Raw genomic sequence first — 12,161 nt, forward strand, 5'->3', positions numbered from 1 at the left:
CCAGCTGCTGGTGACCTTGGGCAAAGCCCGTTCTCCTCTCTGAGCCGTGAGCATCCTCACGAGCAGAGTCACACCCCTCACCTCCCGTGTTGTATCCCCCCCCACCACCACCCTGGAAGGGATGCTGTGCCTGTATGTGCCTGTGGCCTCGTCACAGGTCTTGGTGTGAGGAGTAGCTGGGATCGTAAACATAGGTTTCCTCGACTGTATTTACTGAGTGCGTGCAGGCAGCGCTGGACGAGATGGCGGAGACTGACTCAGTCCTTCCCTGTTCCACGGAGCTTACGGTTATGGTAGAGGAGGCAGAGAATAAACATGAACGAATGAGGTCATCTCTGACGGTGAGCAGTAAGCACTACAAGGTAGAGACTGCATGACGGAACGGGTGGGGATAGACAGAAGGACAGAAGGGGAAGGGAGGCTGCCTTTTGGGGTTGCTGATGGTCGGCCTCCCTAAGCAGGTGACATCTGGTCTGAGACTTGAAAAGGCCACGCTTCTGAGGATCATGGGGAATAGAAGCAGCAGTGACGCATGCAAAGGTCCTGAGGTAGGAACCAGTTTGTTGCGATCAAGAGCCAGAAGGAAGGGCGGTGCGGCCGGGTGTGGGGAGGCATTGCTGGACATTGCAGACGTCACTGACCCAGGAGTGGGGATTTTATTCTGAGTGCATTGGAAGCTCCTAGAGAATTTGTAACAGGGCAGGGCAGTCGCCTGAACCGAAGGGGCGTCGCAGAGAGCCGGGGTTAACCTCCACTGGTTTTATTCTCTTTCGCACATTCCCTGGAAGACACTTCACTTCCTTTCTTTAGAACCGTAATCCCCTTGGTTGACTTTAATAACCAGCAAGAACATTTTTCAGGCTGTTTAATTTTATTAAAAGATTCAAATTTGATGACAAATGGTGTCATGGTTGCCTCGAGCTTCGGATACAAGACTTGCTCAGCCATGGACACATTATCGCCACCCACCCTCATCCCCACCAGGCAGCGCACCCCCCACCCCGATGCAGTCTGAGACCGTAAATAATCTAATTTTTTGTACTTTGGTAAATATGCCAGGAACACTCATAGCTCTCAGACCTACAGAGAATATTAACTTGGTGGGTCTTTTTTCTTTTTAAGAACAATGGGTAGATAACTTAGAACAATCTCGGTGGGCTGATGGAACCCCACACAATCTAACAGAGGACAAGGGCTTCCCTCTGAAAGCCTCATTAGCCTTACAGACAATGGTTCAAGATCAGTGATAAGAGCCAGAGATAGGGATCGGGCGGAGGAAGGACGGGACGAATCATAGGCACAGAGTCCTGGAAACCCTTGAGCCCACCAGGATGCCAGTCAATTTCGCAGTGTACAGACGAGGCCTCGGGAACACGGGCAGGGTCCCTGCAGAGGCACAGCCTGTCCCCACCAGATGACAGCCCCCTCTGAGCAGGGGAGGACATCGGCACATTAGCATCCGGGCGAGCAGGCCACCTCCCCCTCGAGATGTTGCCGTGTAGCCTGGTGACCCCGACCTCTCCCTAGGACGGCCCCAAAGACACATTCGGAGGTCTCTCTCCCTCCTTGTCAGTTGAGTGCAGAGAATCTTGAAAACAGAGGACGCCTGCACAGGGCTAATTACAGAGCATCTTAGTGTCACTGCTATCATTAGTACTAATTACTTTCCAAAGGCTGGAAATGCAGTGCTCCTCCACAGACCTGCCCCCAGCAGCCAGCCGGGTGTGGGCGAGCGGGGCGCTCTTGTGGGCTCTGGCGGAGCGGCTTCCTTCGCATCCTGGCCTGGGAGGGCCGGATTCGTCCGCGTGCGGTGTTGACAGCTCGAGGCCTGACTCGCAGATGCACCGGCAAGTGCAGACAAATGCCAGCAGTGAAAACTCAAGAAAGCTGAGCTGCCCCCGAAGAGACGAGACCTCCTCCAGAAAGCTGCCAAGTACCGAAGGCCCCAAGCAGCATCTTTAATTCATGGCCCTGGTTTGAGTTTTATTGCTAAATGCAAATTAATAATCTTTAAACAACACTCCACAGGCTTGGCAGAGTGGCGGCGGCGGCATCCCCGTGCAGAACCTCGCTCCCACGCCACAAAACGCCAAGGACGGGGCGGGAGAAGGGGCCACTGCCCAGGAAAACCAGGAGCGAGCATTTAGAGCCGTGCAGCCCTTGACATTGCCGCGCCCAGGTTCACGGTCAACACTCAGGTTGGACTGCTGGCCGTGGTGCAGGCCTGGTGGGTGCTGTCGGACTTGGGCACTGAGCCCCTGGGACCCAGGCTGGCGGATGTCAGCAGGGCCGAGGAACGATCCACAGCAGAGCAGAGGGAAGAAGGGGCCCTTCTCGCAGATGCCTCACAAACCTCCAGTCTGTGCCCAGAGGGAGGCCCCCGGGCGAGGGTCCCCGAGGGGCGGCCTAGAGCTCAGAGACCAATTTCATAACCGCTTGAGGAAGGCCAGCCCTAGAGCTAGGGGCAGCACGGGGAGAGGGGCCGCTGGAGGACATGGCCCCCCACCACTGAGGGGCTTCCGCGGAGGCTTGTGCAGCGGGGGCCCAGAGACTCCCTCAGCCGCTCCGCCACAGAGCACCAGGGGTGCTTGGTAGGATGTGGGACGCTTCTCCGGGGTGTCGGGACTTGACCCGTCCGTGGGCCTTTGTCCAATGAAGAGCAGGCTTTGCCCGAGGGGGTCTAGCTCCATCTTGAAAAGCTCGTACTCCACGTGGGGGAGCCTGATGCCCAGTGGCAGGCACCCATTGGTGGCTGTGACGTCCCGCTCGGTTCCCAGGGACCAGGCCCCCGGGCCCCCGCAGCTGCTGGGTTCGGAGAAGTTGAGCATGGCTGTGGTGACCTGGTCCATGGGAGTCACTCGGGCCTGCGTGACCTGAAACACCAATTCGGTGCCGCCGAGGACCTTGCTAGAGGGCGTGCCCCTGGTGTAGCGGCCGGCTGCATAGACCGTGAAGGTGGGCTGGCGGCAGGCGGGGTCTGAGAAGTGGTGGTAATATCCTTCCCAGGAGCGGTTGTGCCCGTAGAAGGTGAAGAGCCTGGTGAGGAACAGCACGGCGGGGCGCACCTCGCACCCGGGGCTGACCCACCGGCCACCCAGGCGCAGGGGCAGGGCCACCTGGGGGGGCAGCACGGGCGGGTGGTGCTCGTCGGAGCGAGCAATGAGGCTGCACGCTGGGCAGGGGCGGGCATGGTGCTGGCAGAGGACAAACAGAAACAGAACAGAGATTGTCCGAGGGGGAGGAGGAGTCAGGGTGCGGCCGGGAATGGGGCTATGCGGGGTCCCGCCCGTGGGTCACTCCCTGCCTCCCGCCCCAACGGCCACTTTGCTCTTGTCGGATCTCAGTAAGCTCCTCCCTCTTCTGGGCCTCTGCACCTGCTGTCCCTCTACCTGGAAATCCCCCCACATGTGGCCTGGCAGGCTCCTTCTAGTCTGAGTCTCAGCTCAGCGAGGCCTTAGCGAGAACTCTCCAGATCATAGACCTGCCACTTCCTACGTCCTCTTCTCTCCCCGCCTCCCCGTCGCTGGATGGTAGGCTCCTGAAGCCGGGAGGCCCCGGTAGCTACTCCATCCATCCCCAGGGCCTGGCACGGTGCCTGGCACGGCAGCCACACATTGATGGAGTGAATGGTTGGATGGATGTAGGAGAGATGCCCTGGGGTTTGGAAGGGGCCTTCCCTACACCCGTCCTGCTTGGTCCTGGGATTTGACCATTCCAGTTTATTGCCCTTCCGCTGGCCCACTGGGACTCCCCCCGCCCTCCAGCCCTCACGTTTAGGAGCCTCCTAAGCGCCGGGCGTTGTGCTCAGCCCTGCTCCGGCCAGTGTTACATGTCCTGGCAGAAGATGCTGGACCTCAGTGAGCCTGGCGGCCTGCCACGGTCTCCAGCCTGGAAGTGGTAGAGACGGGCTAGAACGTGCCATCTGGAGCCTCTTCCCCATCCCTACCATACTGAAAGCTTCACTGTCCTCACAACGGTGCCATCCCCACCTTGGGGTGGAGAAGAGAGGCTCTTGTAGCTTCAAGAACCTCTGCAAGGGAGGGTGAGCCTCGTTCCCTCACTGCCTTAGAACGTGCATGTGTTGACAGGGACGGAGGCCCATTAAAATACTCCTGCCCGTGGAACCCCACCACTTAGAGCCTGCGCTGAGGAGATGGTGGGAAAGAGATGTAGCACAAAGATGTTCATTGTAGGGTTATTTATAAGAGGGGAAACCAGCCACCCTCCAGTGGTCCGCTACGGCCTCGGCCCTCAGTTGTCCCAGGCTGTGCATTGGCTTTGCTCTCTCGTTGGCCTTATTACAGTTGGCCCTGCTTTCCAGAGGCACAGAGCTGGGCTCTCAGTAAAACACATCAACGGGGCACAGGGGCCAAACCACAGTGTGTGGGAGAAGTCAGTCTGCATTTTGGAGGGAAAAAGCTCAGCGGAGGCCAAACAGGAACCAGATAGAGACATCTTGGTGTGGGTTTTTTGTTTTTTGGGGTTTTTTTGTGTTTGTTTTGTTTTGTGTTGTGTTTTGAAAGGGAGCTGTTGCCCAGAATTTAGTCCAGAGCATCACTCTGAAAGGTAAATGTCCTGGGAACAATCACTTGTCAAAGCAAGGTTGATGTGGGCCATTTCAGAAGGAAACCTCAGGCCGGGGGTGCAGGCAGGACGGGCAAGGGAAAAGAAGGGTATTTGGAGAGGCTGGCTGGGAAATCAGTTCCATTTTTTTTTTTTCCTGCAAAAAACAAAAGATTCCCACAGATTGCTGTTGGGTGAGTTTTATGCCAAACAAGTGGCTTTCGGGAGTTTTTGTCTAGAAAGAAACTATTGGATGATTAAGAAACAGTTTGGCTTTTTTCTTTTTCAGATTGCCACATTTTCAGCTCTTGTTATTTGTGTCTGTGATGAACCTAAACTTGACTTGATTTCCATAATACGGAAGATTATATTATTTTTGGTTTGGGGGGATTTTTGACGCGAGGACAGAGGCCTCGAAGGCACTTTGAAATGCTAGTAAATGGCTTCAGGAGTGTGATGGGAAGAAATGAGCAGGCTGGGTAGTTAGCTGGAGTGCCGGTAATTGGAAGGCTGGCTGATAAGAGTGTAATTTAGGCATTTTAACGCACATTCCGACTGGTGTCGTACTGATGCCTATTGGTAGAGCAGAACGTATTACATCAAAATAACACCAGGGCTGTCCTCCCCGACTCCACCCCCCCCCCCCCCCCCGCACAAGAGAGATCTTCTGCAGGCAGGACATTTGAGATACTGGTTGGTAATTCGGGGCAAGTGCATTTCTGCGTAACAGAAACAAATTGAGAGCTAGTGAGCCTTTCAGGTGAGAGATGAGAGAGAACAGGCATCTCTTCCTCCAATGTGTTCGAAGGGGATGGAAGATGAAAACCCTTTCTGGCATCATTCTACAGAGGTCTGGAGATGCACGGGTTAATAAACAAGGCCCCAGCCAGCAGAATTCACACTTGTGCAGGAGCCAAACTCTTACTGGTTCAAACCTGTTACATAAAGTTATTTCTCAAACAGCACATAACAGTTTCTAATTAACCCCCAGAGGTGACACCAGGCTTAGATGATTTTGGTCGAGTGTTGGCTGATTGATTAGGATTCTACATCCAGGCAATGAATTTGGGGATCAAATTGGTTTTAAATTAACTTCTAAAAATGTTCGTGTTTACCATCTGGTTTGGGTCATGGGCAAGGCTTGGACCCCAGAGAACATAAGGTAACGACTAATTCGTTACTTGGGGGTTTATCTGCAGCATTTTCTTCTTTGAAATTCTGTCTCTTTCTTTTTTTTTTTCCCGGGGAGGGGGCAGTTGCTGAGCAGATATTTAATTTAATGTCTGTGCATCTGGCACTGTTCATCTATGCACACATTCCCGCTCTGCTTCTCGATCACGGGGCAGGTTGCTTTGGCCGCGCTGGCTGGTCAGGCAGCAGGAGGGCAGGGGTCTGCGGCCCCAGAGCCCTGGGGAGACATGAAAATTGTTATCCGCGGCACCCCAGGGGTCCGTCCTTTCTGTGTTCAGAGCAGTTTGCCCTCCTAATGAGGTGGTGGGCGCCGGTAATCACCCCGCTGCCGGTGACTTCTCCTAAGTAGGATTAACGTCAGACCAGCCTAGAACATTGCCTGCCAAAAAGGGAATGATTTTGAGGTCATGAAAAGAACTCGGGCTGATTTTCTGATTATGAGAACTTCTTGTGCTTCTTCTCTGCTCCCCAGATCCTGGGTTGGGAGGAGGGGGTGGGAGAGGAGAAGAGGGCAGCGGGGCTCATCCCTAGTGCCCTTCTTTGGGGTCCTAACGAGCAGCTGCTCCCAGATGTGAGAAGTTGCCCATCTGGTTTAGTGAATGCTGAGTACCCAGTAGGCACTCAGTACATGCTGATGACGTGAGGGTCGCCGAAGGGCTCACTTGATGGGCTCCTGAACTCATGCATCCAGTCTGTTCGTTCTCACTTTTGAAGAATATTCCTTGGGTACTTAGTCGAGACATTCTTCACATGGCATCCTACCTTGACTTCAGTTTCAATAAACCCTAACTGATAAAAGTTAACTTTTCTTGTAATTGCCAGTGTAGGCAACAAACCTCTGTAACTTCTGGAACCTCTGACTTTGTTGCCTGTCTCCTAGTAACAGTGTTACAGATACTGGGAACATGTTTGCACTCAATTAGGGAGAATAAAGGCTTCATAGTCCTAGTGTTCCTGGGTCACAAATTAATGCTTTAAGACTTGGGTAAGCAGTTTTAATTGAATTGGTTTCTGTTTAAATTCTATGTGTTTTATTTTATGCTCCTACAGACATTTTTCTGGGGGTGGGGGGTGGTCCCGAGGCTTCACCAGCCGCCCCGGAGAAGTCCCAAGCCTCTCCGCCGTGTGGGCCAGGCGCTGCACTACTTGCCAAGAGTACATCACACAAATGAATCGCAGATCTTTCTGCCTGTGTGCTCATCAGGCAGGGAAGGGCTACCAGATCTCCCCCGAGTGGGGGGCGGTGTGTTTGTGACCGCTTAATTTAAAATCGAGGTTAAGCACCTCAAGTGAAATTCACATTGGAGTTGGGGTGGAGGAAGTAAATCTCCCTTTATAGGGCAGCCTCCTGCCCCGAGGGCAGTCCATGGGTCATCTGGGAGCCTGTTGGAAATGCAGAGTCCCAGGTCCCACCCCAGACCCACAGGACCTGCCCCTGCATTCTCAGAAGATGCCCAGGTGATGGCATCTTGAGAGCAGAGTCTGAGGAGTGCTGCTCTCCCCAGCATTCGTGTGAAGGGGTACACTCAACATCTCTGGCTCCAGACAATAGAGAGGGCCACACGGAGCTTTTGGGGGAAACTTCCATAGGCTCTGTGGCCGTCCAGCAGAGCCCTGGAGGAGGGCTGACCTCTCCCTTGTTCATTCACTAACATTTATTTGCCCCGACTCTGCCAGACCCTGGGCCGTGAGTGGGAACCCAGGAGAGAACGGGGCCCCGCCCTTGCAGAGAGTCTTCTTCTAGGGGAGAAGGTAGCAACTAACAAACGAACCATGCAGCCCAGGGAAGCTGAGTGCTGGAAAATGTGCAGAGTGGGGATTGGAGGGAACAATCTGAGAGATCTGAGAACTGAGAGAGACCTGCCCATGCCCAGGTGCCTAGCAGGGGCAGAAGGGAGGAACCCTGTGGGGCCCACAAGAAGGATGTCAGGAGGATCAGACACAGACAAGCTGAGCAGTGGTTCCTTTGGAAAAAGCCAGCCCTGTAAAGACCTGAGAAAAGATGTCTCAAGCAGAGGGAACAGCATGTGCAAATGTCCTGAGGTAAGCAGGCCAGCCTGGGGATGCAGAGAGGGTCCTAGGCAGGGACCAGACCATAGAGGGCCTACTGGGCTGGGGCTCAGAGCTCGCCCTCCCAGGGCCCCAGACTCACCAGGGCACTCTGCAGCGGGCGCTGGTAGCCCGTGGGCCGGTAATGCCGCCTCTCCACTTGGTCGGTGTGGATGTCCCCCAGGTATAGCTCCTCCACTAGCCGGGGCCCCGCCTGGGGCTGCAGCTGCAGGTGGCGCTGCATGCGGACCAGGCTGAGCTCATGCATGGTGAAGCCCAGGGCTTCTGTGCAGTCCCGCCTGGCCCGGGCGCTCAGCAGCTCATACAGTGCCCCGGGCAACCAGGCCCGGGCTGGGGGCAGCCGCTGGGCACAGTCCCGGCCTGCCCAGGTCTGGTTGAGGCTCCTGGTGACATCGAGCAGGGCATGGCGGCTGTGAAAGACGATGCCCACCTTGTGCAGGTGGTAGTCGGCCTCAGTGGCACCTCGGGTGACCCAGGAGGCCCGGCGCAGGCGGACCTTGCCCTTGATGAGCAGGGAGTGGGCAGGCTCCCGGCAGAAGGGGTCCCTGTAGTAGAACTGGTAGGCTCGGAAGAGGCGGTTGGGGTAGAAGGTGTAGGAGCGGGTGAGGAACTCGGGTCCTGGGCGCACCTCACAGCTGTCAGAGAGAGACAGAGAGAGAGAGAAAGATGGGGGTTGGGCAGAGCAGGGAGAACCTGCACAGTGAGCCCCTCTCCCTCTGTCCTGGGCTCCTGCTCCCATAGCCTCTATTTTAGACCTCGGCCCCTACAGCCTCAGTTTCCCTGAGTGGTTTCAGCCCCACCCTTGAGGCCAAGGGCCATCCACTTGCTTCGTGGCCTCCACAAAAGCCTTCTTCTACTTCCTGCGATCCTAATTGCTTCTTCAGCCAACATCCTCCCTCGTGGCGCAGGTCCTCATACCTGTGAGTACCTATTGGCCCAGGAAATACACAGACTGTGTAGCAGAGGACCTGGGTTCAGATCCCATTCCTGTCCCTCAGCAGCTGTGGATACTGCCCAGCTCCTTCCTCTGTGACACGGGGACATCAGACCCACAGTCAGGGTTTCCCGGAAGCGCGAGGCACAGTGTCCAGGAGGTGCTTAGGAAACAGAGGCTCCTTTGCACCATTTGGGGAGCTCCATGCCATGAGCTCGAGGAGGCAGTGGCCTCCCCGTTCTCTCCCCCATGGATCCCTGGCACCTGGCCCAGAGCCTGGCACCCAGCGGACCCTCCCCAGGGCCTCACTGAGGGAATCATGGTTGATGGGCAGTTACAACCAGTCTCCCCTTCACTAGGTTGACTTCCCTGACCAAGTTTCATTCGTGCCTGTGACAGCTTGTTGATCTAAGCCAGGGGTCACCAAACTTTTTCTGTAAAGGGTCAGATAATAAGTATTTTTGTTTTGGTGGGCCGGGTGGTCTCTAGAGCTAAAGCAGCCAGAGACAATAAGTAAATGCGGTGGGGTGGGGCATGATTGTGTGCCAATAAGACTTTATTTAAAAAAAACAGATGGTGGGCTGGACCTGGCCCCCAGGATGGCTTCTGCTGGTGGTGGAGAAAGCACAGCCTGGGGTTGAGCACAAAGGGAACCTGAATGACTCCTAGACCCACGGCCGCAGCCTGGATTGGGGGCAGGGGAGCCTCTGAGACTGCATCGAGGGTACAGACGGGGTGGATGTTGGGTGAGTTCCAGGGGGAAATAGAGCAGGTGGGGCCCACTTCACTCGCCCCTGTGAACACGCACCACCGTTTCTGTTACCTTCTCAGTAGTTTTCATAGCAAGGCTGATGGAGCAGAGGAAACGTGTTCTTACCCAGCACGAAAACAGTTCCCTTTTCTTTTCTTTCAATCTTTCTGATTATGTTAAGGAGAAAGTCTCTGTTGGAGCTAACGTGTCTTTAACGCCAACCTCTCTTTTCTCCCAGAGAAAACAGACTCAGGACCTGAGGCAGGCAAAGAATCTAGCGAGAATTTAATTATGTTGTTTTGTTTTCATTGACTTTCTTTTTACAGTTACCTCCTATTTATGGCAGGTGGCTCTGCTCTCCCTATCCAGGGTGATATTACGCTTCCTTTAAAAATAATTATAGTACGCTGTAAATGCGTGCAGTTTACTGTATACCAGTTATACCTCAATAAAGCTGGAAAAATAAATGAATATATTTAGGTAAACAAAAGCAAGCTGGTTTAAAGAAAAATGGTAAGGAAATGCCAGTACAGGAGGTTGTTGAAGACGGAGAGGGGTGACTCATACACCTTAGGGTGGGCTAAAGTCCTGTCGTCACCTGCATCTTGGACAGGGCTGGGGGAGAGAGATTTGGCTAATGGGACGCAGCAGGCCACAGTGGACAACCTCAGTGGTTCCCAGACTCTGGATCGTTCCCTGCATTGCCTCCAGGAAGCAGCAAATCCTGTCTGGAGAGCATGAAGAGGAACTTTCTAGGAAGAAAGTTCTAGAAGTTTCTAGAAGAACTGTCCTGGAATGCTGTTGTCTCAGGGCAGAAGCAGACTGCACCCAGTTCTGACCTTCCCCACAGCCCAGTTCTGTCTTGGGGTGACCCACACCAGTGGCACCTGGATCTTACCTGGACTGTGCAGTCAGGGTGGGGGCAGAGCCTGGGAACGCATCCAAAGTGGCTTTACAGAGCTCATGTCCCCTCCCTCCACCCAGAGTGCGAAAAGATGTTTGGCAGTTGAGTTTCTCCCTGACCCCAGGAGGTGCACGGAGGACGTGGAGAGGCCAGTCCCTGACCCCAGAACAGGACTGGCCCCAAGGGGATGGCGGGGGAGGAAAGGATGTACTAGGTGTGGAGGAGGCCACTGCCTCCCTTCTCCCTCACCCAGGAGGGAGGACTCAGACAGCTCTTGTAGATTTTATGCCCCATGGATGAGGGTTAGAGCACAAAGCCCATTACCGCAGAGCAGCAAACAGGACCTCTGAAGTGTCAGGCAAGCCTGTCTGGTTAGGAAGAGAATTCGATGGACAAGCAAGACACCTGGGTCCTCTTTGGCCTGCCACGTCCTGCCTCAGGACCTTTGCACCAGTCTCTCCAGAGGAGCTCTTCCCCTGGCTGACTCTTCTTTCAGCTCTCAACTGAATGTTACCACCTCTGAGAAGCCCCCACCCCAGTCACTGACTATCACATCCTTGGTTCTGTGTCCTTCATGGCAGAGCTTAGCACCATCTCAATTTACAACACTTACTTCTGTGTTCGCATGTCTGGTTCCTGTCCCCACAGTGGTTCGCCCATGCCTGGTGGGCACTCAGTAAGTATTGTATCCTGGGTGCTCAGCATGTTGCACACACGGATTTCATCCATGGCCGCGTGCGGCTGGGGCATGTCCTGCCTGCCAGGCTGTGGAGGGGGGGCGGCAAAGCCACGTGTTGGGCAGGTAGCGGGCCTCCTGGACAACTGGATGAATTGTGCCGTGTGGACGCTGAGGCTCGGAGAGGGTGAAGTCTCCCTGCCCGGGGGCCTGTGATCAGGGTCTTACCTGGTGGAGACCCAGGGCCCATCGAGGCGTGGGGGCAGCAGTGCAGCGATGGGCGCTCTGTTGGGCAGGGGCTGTTGGCAGCGGGGTTCCCAGTGTACGCGGCTACCCCCGGCAGTCCCAGTCGCCTCTGCAGTGCGGGCTGCAAAGCAGACAGACATGAGTGAGTGATCCTGACGCACTCCAGAAACTGCCCGCCGGGCCTGCCCTCCCAGCCCATCCTGGGCCACGGCAGGGTCAGGGAGCCAGCCAGAGTCTGCCTCTACCTCCACCTTGGCCCCTCCCTGGGGCGCCCAGCTCTACCTTAGCCACACCCAAGTCAGGGTGCCTCGATCAGCATCTGGACTCATCATCTCCTGGATCTCAGACATGACCCCCATGGAATACCAGCCTCCTGGAGGGAGTGGCCATGGGCTCCTGAGCTAGAAAGCCTCCAAGAATTACTGGGCCACGCCAGACTCCCAGAGGGTCAGACCTTCCGAAGACTCACCTGCCGTGGCCAGGCACTGCCTCACGTGGTGGCTGAAGGACTGCATTCCAGGACAAGGGGCCCTCTAGACTCAGAATGAGGTGCTGGGGCAGTCCCCCCCCCCGCCCCCGCCATGCACCGAAGAGCCCAGGTCCTCCTTGACTTCTGCCCTATGGAACAGGCCAGAACTGCTACCTGCTTCTGGAGGCCACTCACGTAATGGTCCCTCCTTGGTACCAGGCCCGCGTGCTGTCTGTCTGCACACCACGGGCCCCAGGCCATCACCCGCCACATAGTGGTGCCCAGGAAATGTGTGGTGGGTACTGAGGCTGATGCACACAGCTGACGGTGGGGCGGGGGAGGAATCGGAGGCTCGCG

At 55.5% G+C, this 12,161-nt stretch overlaps 1 protein-coding gene across 1 annotated transcript; it reads right to left on the reverse strand.

Annotated features, from left to right (window-relative positions):
* Positions 1-2,331: 2,331 nt before the first annotated feature.
* Positions 2,332-11,850, reverse strand: APCDD1L (APC down-regulated 1 like). Its single transcript, XM_045886282.2, has 4 exons — positions 11,805-11,850; positions 11,318-11,456; positions 7,907-8,459; positions 2,332-3,194 (listed from the first exon to the last, which is right to left on the reverse strand). The coding sequence occupies exons 1-4, from the start codon at positions 11,848-11,850 to the stop codon at positions 2,427-2,429; spliced, it is 1,506 nt and encodes a 501-aa protein (XP_045742238.1). The 3' UTR covers positions 2,332-2,426.
* Between the last annotated feature and the right edge of the window lie 311 nt (positions 11,851-12,161).

This window comes from Mirounga angustirostris, unplaced genomic scaffold, assembly GCF_029215605.1.
Source record: "Mirounga angustirostris isolate CCGP_5_RB_7025 unplaced genomic scaffold, mMirAng1.0.hap1 SCAF_10, whole genome shotgun sequence".
In the NCBI taxonomy this organism is placed as follows: domain Eukaryota; kingdom Metazoa; phylum Chordata; class Mammalia; order Carnivora; family Phocidae; genus Mirounga; species Mirounga angustirostris.